At 39.4% G+C, this 13,219-nt stretch overlaps 1 protein-coding gene across 3 annotated transcripts in view; it reads left to right on the top strand.

Annotated features, from left to right (window-relative positions):
* PTPN4 (protein tyrosine phosphatase non-receptor type 4) overlaps window positions 1–12,899 on the top strand; it is an 80,372-nt gene extending 67,473 nt beyond the window's left edge. For all 3 annotated transcript variants that reach the window (XM_035128655.3, XM_060278648.2, XM_035128650.3), the window contains 7 exons: window positions 1,084–1,174; window positions 1,263–1,324; window positions 1,985–2,131; window positions 2,821–2,949; window positions 4,612–4,760; window positions 6,838–6,973; window positions 9,495–12,899. In XM_035128655.3, coding sequence (XP_034984546.2) covers window positions 1,084–1,174; window positions 1,263–1,324; window positions 1,985–2,131; window positions 2,821–2,949; window positions 4,612–4,760; window positions 6,838–6,973; window positions 9,495–9,578 — 798 coding nt within the window. In that variant the 3' untranslated portion in view covers window positions 9,579–12,899. The remainder of the gene's footprint in view (window positions 1–1,083; window positions 1,175–1,262; window positions 1,325–1,984; window positions 2,132–2,820; window positions 2,950–4,611; window positions 4,761–6,837; window positions 6,974–9,494) is intronic.
* The last annotated feature ends 320 nt before the right edge of the window (window positions 12,900–13,219 follow it).

Raw genomic sequence — 13,219 nt, 5'->3', positions numbered from 1 at the left:
GGTTTGCCAGAAGCGGCTTAGTCATGCTGGCCGCATGACCCGGAAGCTGTCTGCAGACAAACGCTGGCTCCCTCGGCCTATAGAGCGAGATGAGTGCCGCAACCTCAGAGTCATCCATGACTGGACCTAACAGTCAGGGGTACCTTTACCCTTACTAGCTAACCGGCAGCTAGTGCAATTCTTTCAGGAACGGCATAAAGGATGACAATATTACACCCCAGTGAGCAGTCAAGCTGCTACATTTTACATTAACTGTAGCTTCCTAGTCATAGGTAACGGAGCAGATTGCAGTACTTCAGTGCCGAGGTTACCAGCACATGGATGACAATAGTCAGCCTATCCAGTCCAGAAACAGCCATAGCTCTTTTACCAATCCAAGCTGGTAAAAGGAACTTCTAGCTAGCGATGTCACTTGGGCTAGCTAGCGATGTCACTATGAAGCTTTAGGAGAGCATGTCCCCGTCCAAAGCAGGCAGTTGACAAATTATCCTGATCTTGGAACTTCCCAACCACAGTGCCTTGTGTTTTACCAGGATTGAGTGAGTTTATTGTCCTTCATCCCGCGCACCACTGAATCTAGGCATCAGACTCGTTAACTATATAAACCAAGAACTGCAGTTTGTAGTTGGTGCGGAGATAGAGTAACCATAACCTTTCGTTTGAAAGACACAGTAAGCCAAACATTGGCGTAGCTTGGTGTGGCAGTAAAAAGGACTGAAGAGGAGCAAAGTGGCTGTAAACACCTGTCCAATTTGTACTGTGCCATATGAACCAGGTTTATGTATATCTTGTCATTTCAGGTAGGCGATTCCACGTTGCCTTTTGCTCGTGGCTTTTTCCCTTAAAACAAGGATTATGCAGTTGCTATACGTGTCAGCCTTCAGACATGTTATTTGATGCAAATTCTAGGGGTAAAGTTAGCTTAATTGAAAAAAAAACCTGCAAAAGTTTAAAATGCATGTGATGCTTCTCTTTTCCAAGCAGGGAACAATATGTTCATGATAAATGTGCTTTTGTTTTGTTTTGTTTTATATCTCATGATTACTCTGCTTGTTACAACCTGCCATTTTTGTTTCTGTTCAGCAACTTTACAGGAAGAAGCCTGGGATGACAATGTCTTGTGCCAAATTACCTCAAAACATTTCCAAAAATAGATACAGAGACATTTCGCCTTGTAAGTGCTTACATGGATATCAGTTAATGCATTTCATTGATTACCATTTGGAGAATTTTACATAAGTTTTTGTTTTCTTTTTTTTCAGATGATGCTACACGGGTTATTTTAAAGAGTAATGATGATTACATCAATGCAAATTATATAAATGTGAGTTGGAGATTACCATTTCTCTTCATGTTAATTCCATGTTTGGATTCGGCAGTGAAACAATTAGCCCTTTGGATTTTAAAGACACACAAATATTTATTTTAAAATGTCATTTGATATTGCTTAGATATATTCTAGTTGGTTAGTGTAATTGTAACATAGATGGAGAGAATCCTGCTCATGTAGTTCCTCATGTCTGTTGGAAGCAGAAAAGTTAATAATTTTTCTGGGTATTCATTCCCCAGGTGTTTAAAAAGTCCTTGAATGAACTTCCAATTAAAATAGTGGTTAAAGAGGAAATTATCTTGATGTTTGGTCAAACTGTTCTAGAGGAGCAGTTGACAGTTAATTATGCAGTAAAACAATTTACTAGCATTCTGTTTATTTCTTAATATGCAAGTTCATAAAGCCCTTCAAAGCTGTTTACATTGATTATATCTATACAATACAAACCACATTAAAAAAAAATCACAGATCATTAGTTGATTATTTACAGAATAGGTTTCCTTAATTGTCATCATAAGCCTTGTGGCATAGAAAAGCTTTCAATGAGCATTTAAAGGTTAAAATAGAATGCACTTGCTGAAGATTACATATGATTTAGGCAAGAGTACACAAAGTTGTGAAGTTACTAAACATATTCTGCAATTTTATTTTTAGATGGAAATCCCTTCTTCCAGTATAATAAATAAATACATTGCTTGCCAAGGTCCTTTACCAAACACTTGCCCTGATTTTTGGCAGATGATTTGGGAACAAGGCTCATCTATGGTTGTAATGCTAACTACTCAAGTGGAACGGGGAAGAGTAAGTCAGTCTGTAATTTTAACTCTTAAAAGCTTGTAATCCCAGTGCAATGCACCAGGAAGAAATTAATGTGGCTCATCTTTTAACCAACCCAACTCACACTTCCTAAACCAATATGTGAACTAAATATTATTCAAGAGGGTTGTCCATCAGTTTCAAAGGATAACACTATTCATACACTAACCTGTACTAGGAACAGCCTAGTGAACTGGAAAGAGAAAACTTGTACGTGCTGAGAGAGTCCCTGTTTGTTCTTGTGTTGTTAGGTAGTCTACTTTAGCAGTTCTAGTTTAGATTTTTGGGGGGTGGGGTGGGAATAAATGTAAAAATATTTTATTTCTTGCATTTGCATACTGCATTGCAAAGTACTAAAATAAACAAATGTTATGAAATAAAAAACAGAGTTTTCTCAGGCTAAGTTATGTGGTTCTACTTTTTATAGTAATCATGGAGTCTATTTCCATAGTCAGAATTGGGTATAAATATGGTGAATGGAAACAAAGGAAGTATCCTACCTAAAATCTTTCTTTGACAATTTTTTAAAAGGGCTATTATTATTTCCTTAAAACAGTGTACAAGAAATTATTGCATGTTTCAGATGACAATGAGAAGTAGTTAAAATTGATCCAAATGCAACTTTTGGAATCTAAGCAGAAACTTTTATTTTTTAAACAAAAACCTGTTGACAGGTGAAATGCCATCAGTACTGGCCAGAGCCCACCGGAAGCTCCTTGTATGGGAATTTTCAGATCACTTGTCATTCAGAAGAAGGAAATCCTGCCTATGTCTTCAGAGAGATGACAATGTCTCATCTGGAGGTGAGAGAGACCATTCACTGGCTATTTATATAATTCTGTGAAGCCCTTTAAAACTAAAACCATCTCACTGCAAAAAAGTTCACTGCAACATTAATCTTTTGATTGTTCTTTTTAGACTCCCTAGAGAAATGGCCCACTGTGTCACTATTCCTTGTTACCTTTTGTTGCCGGGTCCAACTTTTATTACATTCCATTTGATCCAACATATTGAACTTGGGGGTGGGCAGAGAGCCATGAGACTGTATGTTAATTAGATATCATTAATACATTTTGTTTAAGATAATGAAATCGGTGCTTTTTTATGATTTGCAAGGCTGCCATAAAAAAACTAAAATGCTGGTTGGGGTGGATGGGAGTCCAAGTCCAATAATGCATGTTGGCTACTGATGGCTTAAACATTTATCACTGTGAACTGTAACATAAGAAAAATGTAAGTTTTATTCCAATTTTGTTGTGGATCTGTTGATTCTCTGCAGACTTACTTGTGCTGAATACAGCAACATGTTTTTGTGGCATTTCAAAGACTAACAAATTTATTATGCCATTAGTTTCTGTGACCAGTTATACGCTAGCAGCTCGGGAAAACACTTCATGCATCAGTTGAAATGGACTCTAGTTCATGAAAACTTATGCCGTAATAAATTTAAGACTTTAAAGGTGCCGTAAGAGACTCTTTGTTGTTTTTCCTGCAGCAGACTTAATATGGCTATCCCTATGGAAATAAAGATACAAGGCAGAAATTAGGTAAAATGGTAGACTGGTGCTTTTCCTCAGGAGAAACAGACTTCTGCCTGATGCATATGAAACACAAAATCTTGTATGCACTTACGTCTACATAAAATGGCTCAATAAAATATGTAAATTTACCTGTTTTGTATCTTTAAACATGGGTGGGGAACCTGTGATTTTCCCCAGGTGCTGTTGGAGTCCACTTTTCAGTCCCAGCCATGATCACTAACAGTCCAAGATTATGGGAATTGTAACCTGGCCATACCTGAAAGACCACAGGTTCCCCCATACCTGTTTTAAGGATTATCTTACATGTAACCTCAAATCAGGGACCCAGGTGGCGCAAGGGACCCAGGTGGCGCTGTGGTTAAACCACTGAGCCTAGGGCTTGCTGATCAGAAGGTCGGCAGTTCGAATCCCTGTGACGGGGTGAGCTCCTGTTACTTGGTCCCAGCTCCTGCCAACCTAGCAGTTCGAAAGCACGTCAAAATGCAAGTAGATAAATAGGAACCGCTACAGTGGGAAGGTAAACGGTGTTTCCATGTGCTGCTCTGGTTTGCCAGAAGCGGCTTTGTCATGCTGGCCACATGACCTGGAAGCTATACGCCGGCTCCCTCGGCCAATAATGCGAGATGAGCGCGCAACCCCAGAGTCGGTCACGACTGGACCTAATGGTCAGGGGTCCCTTTACCCTTTACCTTTTAACCTCAAATCAGCACAGCAAATGGCCCATGGCGTCTGTTTTTGAAAATCCACAGGACACTTTTTAATGATCTTGCACTTTGTTTAAATGGCATGAAGCATCTAGATATTTATTTTGTGACCAGTGAAAGTAGAAACTTGAAACCGAGATAGGTTGACTTTGACAATTAAACTTGTTATAGGAAGACACTGAAATGATCTATTGCATTTGAACAATTTTTGTTTTGCTAGGAAAATGAGGACCGTCAGCTTACTCAAATCCAGTACATAGCATGGCCTGATCACGGGGTTCCTGATGATTCCAGTGACTTCCTGGATTTTGTGTGTCTCATCAGGAAAAAAAGAGCTGGCAGAGAAGAGCCGGTTGTTGTTCACTGCAGGTATTTAGCTTGTGGGGGAAACTCACTGCATCACCCATCTCAAGGTTTCAACCAAAAACCTTATTTCATTTTATAGCCTTCTTCATTTACAAATATAGAGCTGAATTCTTGTTTCTGTTAAATTAAAAGAAATACTTACTTGCTGTTTTCTTTTGAAAATTTAGGAAGCTGTACTAACCATGCATGTGAAGTATGAGGCTAAAATAGAAATGGCTGAACTATCTTAAAGAGGGGTACCTTACTAGTAATGTACATAGTAATTGTGCATTGTATTGTTTAATACATGTTGCCAGCAGCATGCATGGCTTCTTTATTCTTCCTTCTGGCCTAATAGTTATTCAGTTTCTGTAGCTTTTTTATCTGTACAGCAGCTACCGGTACTGCAGTTCTGTCCATGCTGCTGCTCTGCTTCTAAACTTTTTCTGTTCACCTACAAGTGGTTTTCATTCAGAACAGGTAAATAGGCTAGGGCTCAGTTTCAGGAGCTTCATTAACTAAACACCAGCTGCTGGAGACTGTATAAATGGGTTCTCCCATTGCACTGTAGGTCAAAAGCATAGATACAAGGCTAGAATTCTTTAATTCTTGTTTTAAGTTCTTACTGTTGTTTTCATATTCAGCTTTGGATTTCGGCGTCATCACAAACATAAAATATCATGGGTGGGATTTACCTAATGAGCCGTCAGTGGAATGCAATGGAGTCCCCCCGTGTCCCCTGAAATTGGCTCTGGGGAACCCTCAGAACAGCACACACAAGGGGCAAGCTGAGTTGCTAATAGGCTGGGAAATCAGCCTTATTTAGCAGGTAGTACATTATGCTGGTGGCACTGTGGGTTAAACCACAGAGCCTAGGGCTTGCTGATCAGAAGGTCGGCGGTTTGAATCCCTGCGACGGGGTGAGCTCCCGTTGCTGGGTCCCTGCTCCTGCCAACCTAGCAGTTCGAAAGCACGTCAAAGTGCAAGTAGATAAATAAGTACCGCTCCGGTGGGAAGGTAAATGGCGTTTCCGTGCACTACTCTGGTTCGCCAGAAGTGGCTTAGTCCTGCTGGCCACATGACCTGGAAGCTGTACATCAGCTCCCTCGGCCAATAAAGCGAGATGAGCGCCGCAACCCCAGAGTCGGTCACAACTGGACCTAATGGTCAGGGGTCCCTTTACCTTTACCTTTAAATAATCATAGAGTAGGTATAATCTCTTGCTGAGCTCTGGAGTGGAAATGGGTACAGTCAAACCTGTGTTCCCGAACGCCTCCATTATCGTATGTTTTGGCTCCTGAATGCCGAAAACCCGGAAGGCAGTAAATGCTCCAGTTTTGGAATGATTTTCAGAAGCCGAACGTCCAATGTGGCTTCTGCTTGAGTGCAGGAAGCTCTTGCAACGATTTGGAAGCTGCACCTCGGCTGTTGAACATTTTGGAAGTCGAACAGTCTTCTGGAACGGATTATATTCGACAACCAAGGCTGATAATCCTGGGAATTATGCCCCATTTTTCTCTTTATCCAGTCTTCCGTGTTTGCTACCACAAAAGAAAAAAGTTACATAGAATTCTAAGAGACCAACTAAACACCAAAGGATAATTATGGATGCAGGAGCACGCCAGAGCTCAGGAAGACCTTGTTACTCAAACCATGTTGGATGGAGCCAGAAAAAGCAGCTCCTGGCTATTTCTTGAATATTAAGAGATCTTGAATATATATTGTTGCTCTGTACATTCTAAGCATGTTGATGGATCACATGGGTTCTAGTAAGCCAAATAAACTACACAGGTCTGAAGTTAGCATACCTCCACTCTAAAACACTGCCTTTGAAGAGTTTCCTAACAAGTTCAAACCTAGCTGTTTGCCTATTTGTGTGATGTGGCTGCTTCCCAAAGAACAACAGTTATAAGTACATATATATTATTTCTCATTAAATCTACTATCTTTGTTACGGAAAAGTGTTCGTTAAGTGGAAAATGCTGCTGCTGTATATGTAAGCTAACTCAGAAAAGTTTGACTCAGGCCACTTAATTATATATATCTCCTAAGTACTTTAAAATATTAAATGTGATAATAATTAGTCCTTTTTATTTTACAGTGCTGGGATTGGACGAACAGGAGTTCTTATCACTATGGAAACAGCTATGTGTCTCATTGAGTGCAATCAGCCTGTTTTTCCCTTGGATATTGTGAGAACTATGAGAGATCAAAGGGCCATGATGATCCAAACTCCTGTAAGTTATTGATACACTAGAACAAACTGCTTCCAGTATCACAAATGCCTAACAATGACTTTTAAATAGATGAATCTTAACTGAATTTTAAAGAAACAACCAATTTAAATTTTTAAATAAGTATTGATTTGTATGTAACTTGCAGCATCTGCTTTGTCAAACAGATGTCGTTTGTTGCTGGTAGTGGTAGACAGTTATGAGAAAAAAAGATACAAAACTTTTAGCCATACATATACCGTGTTTCTCATATTTTAAGACGTCCCTATAAAATAAGCCATGGCACGATTTTCATGCTTTGAAAAAATATAAGACATACCCCGAAAATAAGCCGTAGTGCTACCGTAAGTGCAGTTCTGGAGGGCCTCGCCAAAATACCCAGCAGCGCGCGCCGTGTGGAGCCCCGAGCCAGCGGGACCCAGCTGAAGCGCCGACAAAGCCTCAATCATCCTGTGCTGGGAAACGTTGTGGCTGTGGGGTGGTGGAGGTTACTCTGGCTACCCGGCGCTGCTCCTTTCACCCTCCGCTGTTTGTGGCATGCAGCAGCAGCAAACTGGAAGGGCCAAGCAGCGCCTCGTGGTCTGCAGAAACGCTCACACAGTGCAGGATTGTTTTCCAATTATCTCGGGACAGTCGCTCCACCTGGAGCCATAACTTGCCTTTCTCTTTCGCCGTGTAGCGCCAGCGATTATTCCCCTCCTCCCTTTCTGCCCGCTCTCTCTCCCCTCCTCCCTTCCTTTCCCCTTGGCACGGGACCCGCTGAAGCGCCGACAAAGCTCCCGGCAGCGCTACACAGAGCGCCCCGAGCCGCAGCAGGAGTGGGTGAGGGTAACGGAAGGCGGAAGTGGTGTGTCTGCCGCGCGCCTTTCCTCTATGGTCTCTACGGGTGCCGCGGAGGAACCTCCTGGTGGAATTGCGCTCGCCCCTGGCTTTGCATGGAGCACTGCCGAGCGGGCGAAGCCTGGGACGCCCCGGGAGGGAGCAGGAGGCGGTGGCGCCTGCGGCGGAAACAGGAACGGGACGGCGGAGAGGCCGAGAGCCACGGTGCTCCTCCTGCGGCTCAGGGCGCTCTGCGCAGTGCTGCCGGGAGCTTTGTCGGCGCTTCAGCGGGTCCCGCTGGCTCGGGGCTCCATGCGGCGCACGCTGCTGGGCGCTTTGTCGGTGCTTGAGCAGCAGCAGCAACTTACCAGTTAGTAAAAGAAATAAAATAAGACACCCCCCGAAAATAAGCCATAGGCTTATTTTCTTGAGTAAAAATAAATATAAGACATGTCTTAAAATGTGAGAAACACGGTAGCCCCCTTGCATGAGGGAGCAATCAAACCAGGAACTCTTCCATTAATTATAGTTTCTAATGTCTTGTATGCTGGGAAGCCATGGTTAAAGCCATAAACTGAAGTTGGCCTAATATCCTGGCATTTTCTGAAGCCTATATACCAGTTTTTCCATTTTGTTCAAAATGAGAAACTATAGTTAATGTAAGACTTTGTTGATTGTTCGTTCATTTGCATTATGAGAGGAGCAAAGGGGCTATGCGTGGAGCTAAAACATTCACTTGTATTGGCTTATGCTAGCCTGACCCCAGCCGTTGTGTCTGGTGTCCAACACCTGCTTTCCCCTCCCTCTATCAAACAACAAAGGAAATGATTAGCAAGGTCAGAGCTGATGCTATTCATCTTCTGTGCACACAGTACAGGAACACCATCTGTGGACTCCAGATGTTTCCTCCCCTCTTCATAGCACACCTCCATGCATGGAGTAGGAAAAATGTACTTGCAATAATGTTTCTGCTTACATACCGTAAATATTTTTCTGGATCAAGGTGCACATATTTGATGCAGAACAAGTAGTTAACCATATGCGATTTTATTTAGAGATCATGAAATGAAGTGAAGGCTTGCTTTTAAGTTCAAGAAGGAAATTAAAACACACATAGGAAAAGTGATTTAGTGTTTTGTTATCGCCATTCTAAAACTGAAATCTGAATCTTTCCGTTTCCCCTGTAAATGTTCATACTTCCGCATGTTAACCACAAGGTGGCATTGTCCTAGGTTTCATGTTTTAAATGTGAATTTAGATTCACCCTATATATTAGAAATTACATAGCTATTGTCTTGTGCGAACACAATTTTCTTTTTAGATCTTTGTTTCTCTAGATGCACTAAAGACTGGTTATATGCTAATAAAAACCTGAAAAGGTAGCCTATGGATATTATAAAATATAGGATGTTATAGAACCTAGAATTCGTATTTATTCTAATGATCAGAGTGAGCAACTTAAACAATATTTAAATAATATGTCAGTGGGAGAAAATCTCAAGGCTGCTACTTAAATATTAATTTCACATTCTTTGTTTGTTTGTTTTAAATTTTCAGCCCTTGAAATGTAAGTTTATATATTTGTATATGAAAAATTTTTAAACTGTTGTATCAAACGGTGTCTCTCAAGTACTGAAGACTTCCTAAGTTAGTTTCTCCAGTTCGTTTTTCTGTGACTTATAAATTATCGCACTGTTCTTTCTAGAGTCAATACAGATTCGTTTGTGAGGCTATTTTGAAAGTGTATGAAGAAGAACTTGTTAGACCTTTAACGACTTCGCTGCATTAATAGAAGACAAAAGATACCTTTCAGAAGAATCCATATAAGACACTGGTGTGCCATAACATTACTTGCAAAAAATGGTGTCTGAAAGCAATGAAGAAATGAAAAAGGACATGGAAAAAAACTTCAGCACTATTGCACTTTATGTTGAAACTGAAAATTGATCTCTAAAACACTATGATTTTTCTGTGTTGGAAGACTCTTTCTTCATGCTTTGCTTCGAACAAACCAGACTTAAGGAACTCCATGACTTTCCAGACATCATTGTAGTGCCATACAGTCCCTTTTTGTTTGAACTGCTACAAAAAAAAGGCTTGGAACACTTTTCACTCTTTGGTTGACACCTATGTCTTTTTAAAGCAACAACAATACACACAAAGCCATTTCTTCCAGTGCTAAATTTTGCTGTGTTAAGATCCTTGCTGTTTTGTTTTTTATTTTGGTGAAACATTAGCAATATTACTACTACTAGACACACTGCCTACTGAAGCAGCACATTTTGCCCAATGCCCATCTAAAAATCTAACCTGATTAATAGTGGAAAGCTACATTTTCGTCTAACTCGGCAGTAGCTGCATAAAGGCCCGTTTAACCAGCATCTTATTTAGGGTGGAGTAGGAGGGGCATTTATTTTTGACCTGGTAGCTCTGTTTCTCAGCATGTCACAACATTGGTGTGTTTTGTAACATCTGACGACATTACCTAATGGGAATGAATGCATGTGTTTTGTCTTAACCCCTTAAGTGCCTTGAGACTTACAGTGTATGTCTTTAATGACAAGGCACTTGTATTGGCCCTAAAGGGGGAAGTATCATCATTGTAACATTTACTTTAGCAGGTTCACACTTTAAAGCATGGCCCTTGGTGCTTAGAATATGGTACTTAGAATACGATAGGGGGGTCACAAAAATACCATTCCTTCTCTTTCTACAAGTACCTGCATGCTACTATGGGTAGCAAGAGCACCCCAGCCTATTAAATAAGTAATAATTGTTTACTGCTATGAAATGAAGTGGGAAATCTGACACATTCCTTTCAACTGGTAAAATATTTGCAACATCAAATGTAAAGCCAGTAGATAGTTTTAGAATTTCTTTCTTTTAGCCTTCCACAGAGGTAAAAAAAAAAGCTTTGTAATTGAGTACGCTATACCTTTTTGATAGTTCTGATAACTGTTTTAAAACTTCAAGGTAAGCTTTCCCCATGACCTGCTTGCCAGTTACATTTCCCGAGTCCACATTTGTGCTTTCTCAAGTCATGTTTGTGCTATACTGTGTTTTGACAAGACAAGGGGAGGAGGGTGCATAAAATGCCATCAGCTTGTTTCCGAAACATTTATGCTTTCCATATGTTCTTTGGGATCTCTGTGTTCTTTTGTACTCATTTTTATTTCTGTGCCTCTTTTTTGAGGTCATTAGCATGTATGCAGTTGGAGGCACTTAACTGATACAGAATCTGAACTCATTCTAGGGTCATGTAAAGGTTTTTGACTCCTTTTTATTAAAGAAGAGGAAGAAGAAGACCTGAGACAGCTTCTTGCACAATATGCATTTGGGATTCAGTTGTTTCTTTATGAAAACCTACGCTGCCCTGTATTTTAAAAAGGTTTGAATAATTAATGTTTTTTTTAAAAAAAGCAGAATATGCAGACTATAGATGATAATATAAGGTTTGTCTTTTATTTTATTTAAAAAAACACCCCACTTATTCTCCTCTATATGTGCTGGAAGGGGCTGCAAATCTGCTGTATAAAGTTTGTACCCAATGCCCTGAAATTGTGTGGTGCAAAGTTGTAGCAGCTCTTCATCATGATACCAAATGAAAGAGAAACTTTATTTTTTGCAAAAAAACAAAACGTCATCTGCTGGCCTGTTCGTTTATTTTCAAAGCAAATCCAGTAGTCTCCATTTCTGGTTTTGAAGTTATTGCAGCATTATCCTTTTAATATAACTTCTTGAGTCAGTGTAGAAATGAATGCTAGTGTCAATGAATTCCTTTCATCCAAATTGTAGTTTCATTATGATAAGGTATAATGGGCTTCTTAAAACACACACAGACACACACACACACACCCCTACCCCTCAGTCTCTAATTGAGCATTTGTTCAGGGTGTAGGAATACACTTTTGTCTGCTCTCACAAATTGGAATGAGTGCTTGATAAACTGCTACTTTTGACAGCTCTGAAATTGAAGGGGGATAGTGGACTCAAATGTTCTACATCAATTGATAATTGAAGGATCCAGTGGCTTTTAATAGTTTGTTTCTGTTCAACACAAAATGAAAAGCTGAAATGCATTTTTAAACTATGCTTCAGACAGTTTCAGATTACCCAGCACAATGTGAGTAACTGCTAACAATATTGCATTGCATCCTAAATCGTCTTTAGATGTTAGTGCAAGCAATGTGAAATCCTTTTTATAAAAAGCCTCCAGTAGTTCTACCAACCAGTCAGATGGCAAATAGGAATATAAATAATGCTATATACTGCATATTCATATTCTATTTTGAACCGCTTACTTCAAAAATGGTTTAATACCTATAGAAGGCTTTCCTGCTTTTAATTTGGAAATAGTTCAGTGCCATAATCTTGGTTATTTGCAGGACTAATTTAAGCATTTGTAACACGTTAAAGTAAATATTAAATTACTGCATCCATTCTAGTGAAATGTGTTACTGTTGCCAACGTATGTTACTATTGCCAACATATAAATGAAAACAGCATTGCCCATTTTATAAACTTATAACAAGGGAAATTACTAGAGTTGTATATCATTGATATTTTAAATACGCTGATTTTCTTATGTGAGGTTGCCAAAGCAATTTGAATCCATGTGAAACATATATACCACAATGTATAGTTTTGTTGGCATATATTTTTGGTACTTAGGGTGTTGATCTGTCATATAGGCAGAAACATTAGCTGCCTTCAAACCTCCATCACCCCTGATATAAGCTGATTTAGGGCTTACTGGTTAGTAGTAATGAAGAAATATGGAAAGAGATTAGTTTGGTAGGGCAGCAGATCAACAAACCACAGGAATTTCCCTCAAATGCACATAGTAAAGAAAATATAACAAAGCATTACCATGCCATAAAAGTGGATCTTCACAAAATGCATCTTCCCATAGTGGTATAAATAGCCTTTTACTAATATTTTTATATGGCCTAAAAGTTAATACTGTTCATTGCTTTGCATTGGGTTATGAAGATCTGTATCAAGCTAAAAAGAAAAGGGAAAAAATATTTTTTGTATGTTTTTTCATTCTGTACAAAACATGAATGTATGTTTCAGGAATAATGACATATAAAATGATGGGTGTTATGGATGTTGGATTTTATGAATAATTATTTTCTTACTATTTGCTAAAAAAAAGATGGGAGAGAAAAGAATCATATGTAACACTTCCTGTTGTTGTTGTTGTTGTTGTTGTTTTAATTCAGGTTGTTTTAATTGTAAATAAGAGCCATAGGGAAATGGTTTAGTGCCAATGTATGTTTCTGATGTATGTTTTTTGTGTTTTTGTTTTTTATCTTAAGGACTGAAAACTATGATTATTTAAAGTACTTTTGAAGGTTTCTAATGCAGAAATCTAGGACTCTTTGAGACTTCTTAAAATTGCTTTTTTGCCTTTTTAGGTGTGTGGCT

This window comes from Zootoca vivipara, chromosome 1, assembly GCF_965207765.1.
Source record: "Zootoca vivipara chromosome 1, rZooViv2.hap1.1, whole genome shotgun sequence".
Taxonomy (NCBI): Eukaryota; Metazoa; Chordata; class Lepidosauria; order Squamata; family Lacertidae; genus Zootoca; species Zootoca vivipara.
Note: the sequence above shows the minus strand (reverse complement) of the source record. Positions and strands in the feature narration are given on the sequence as shown.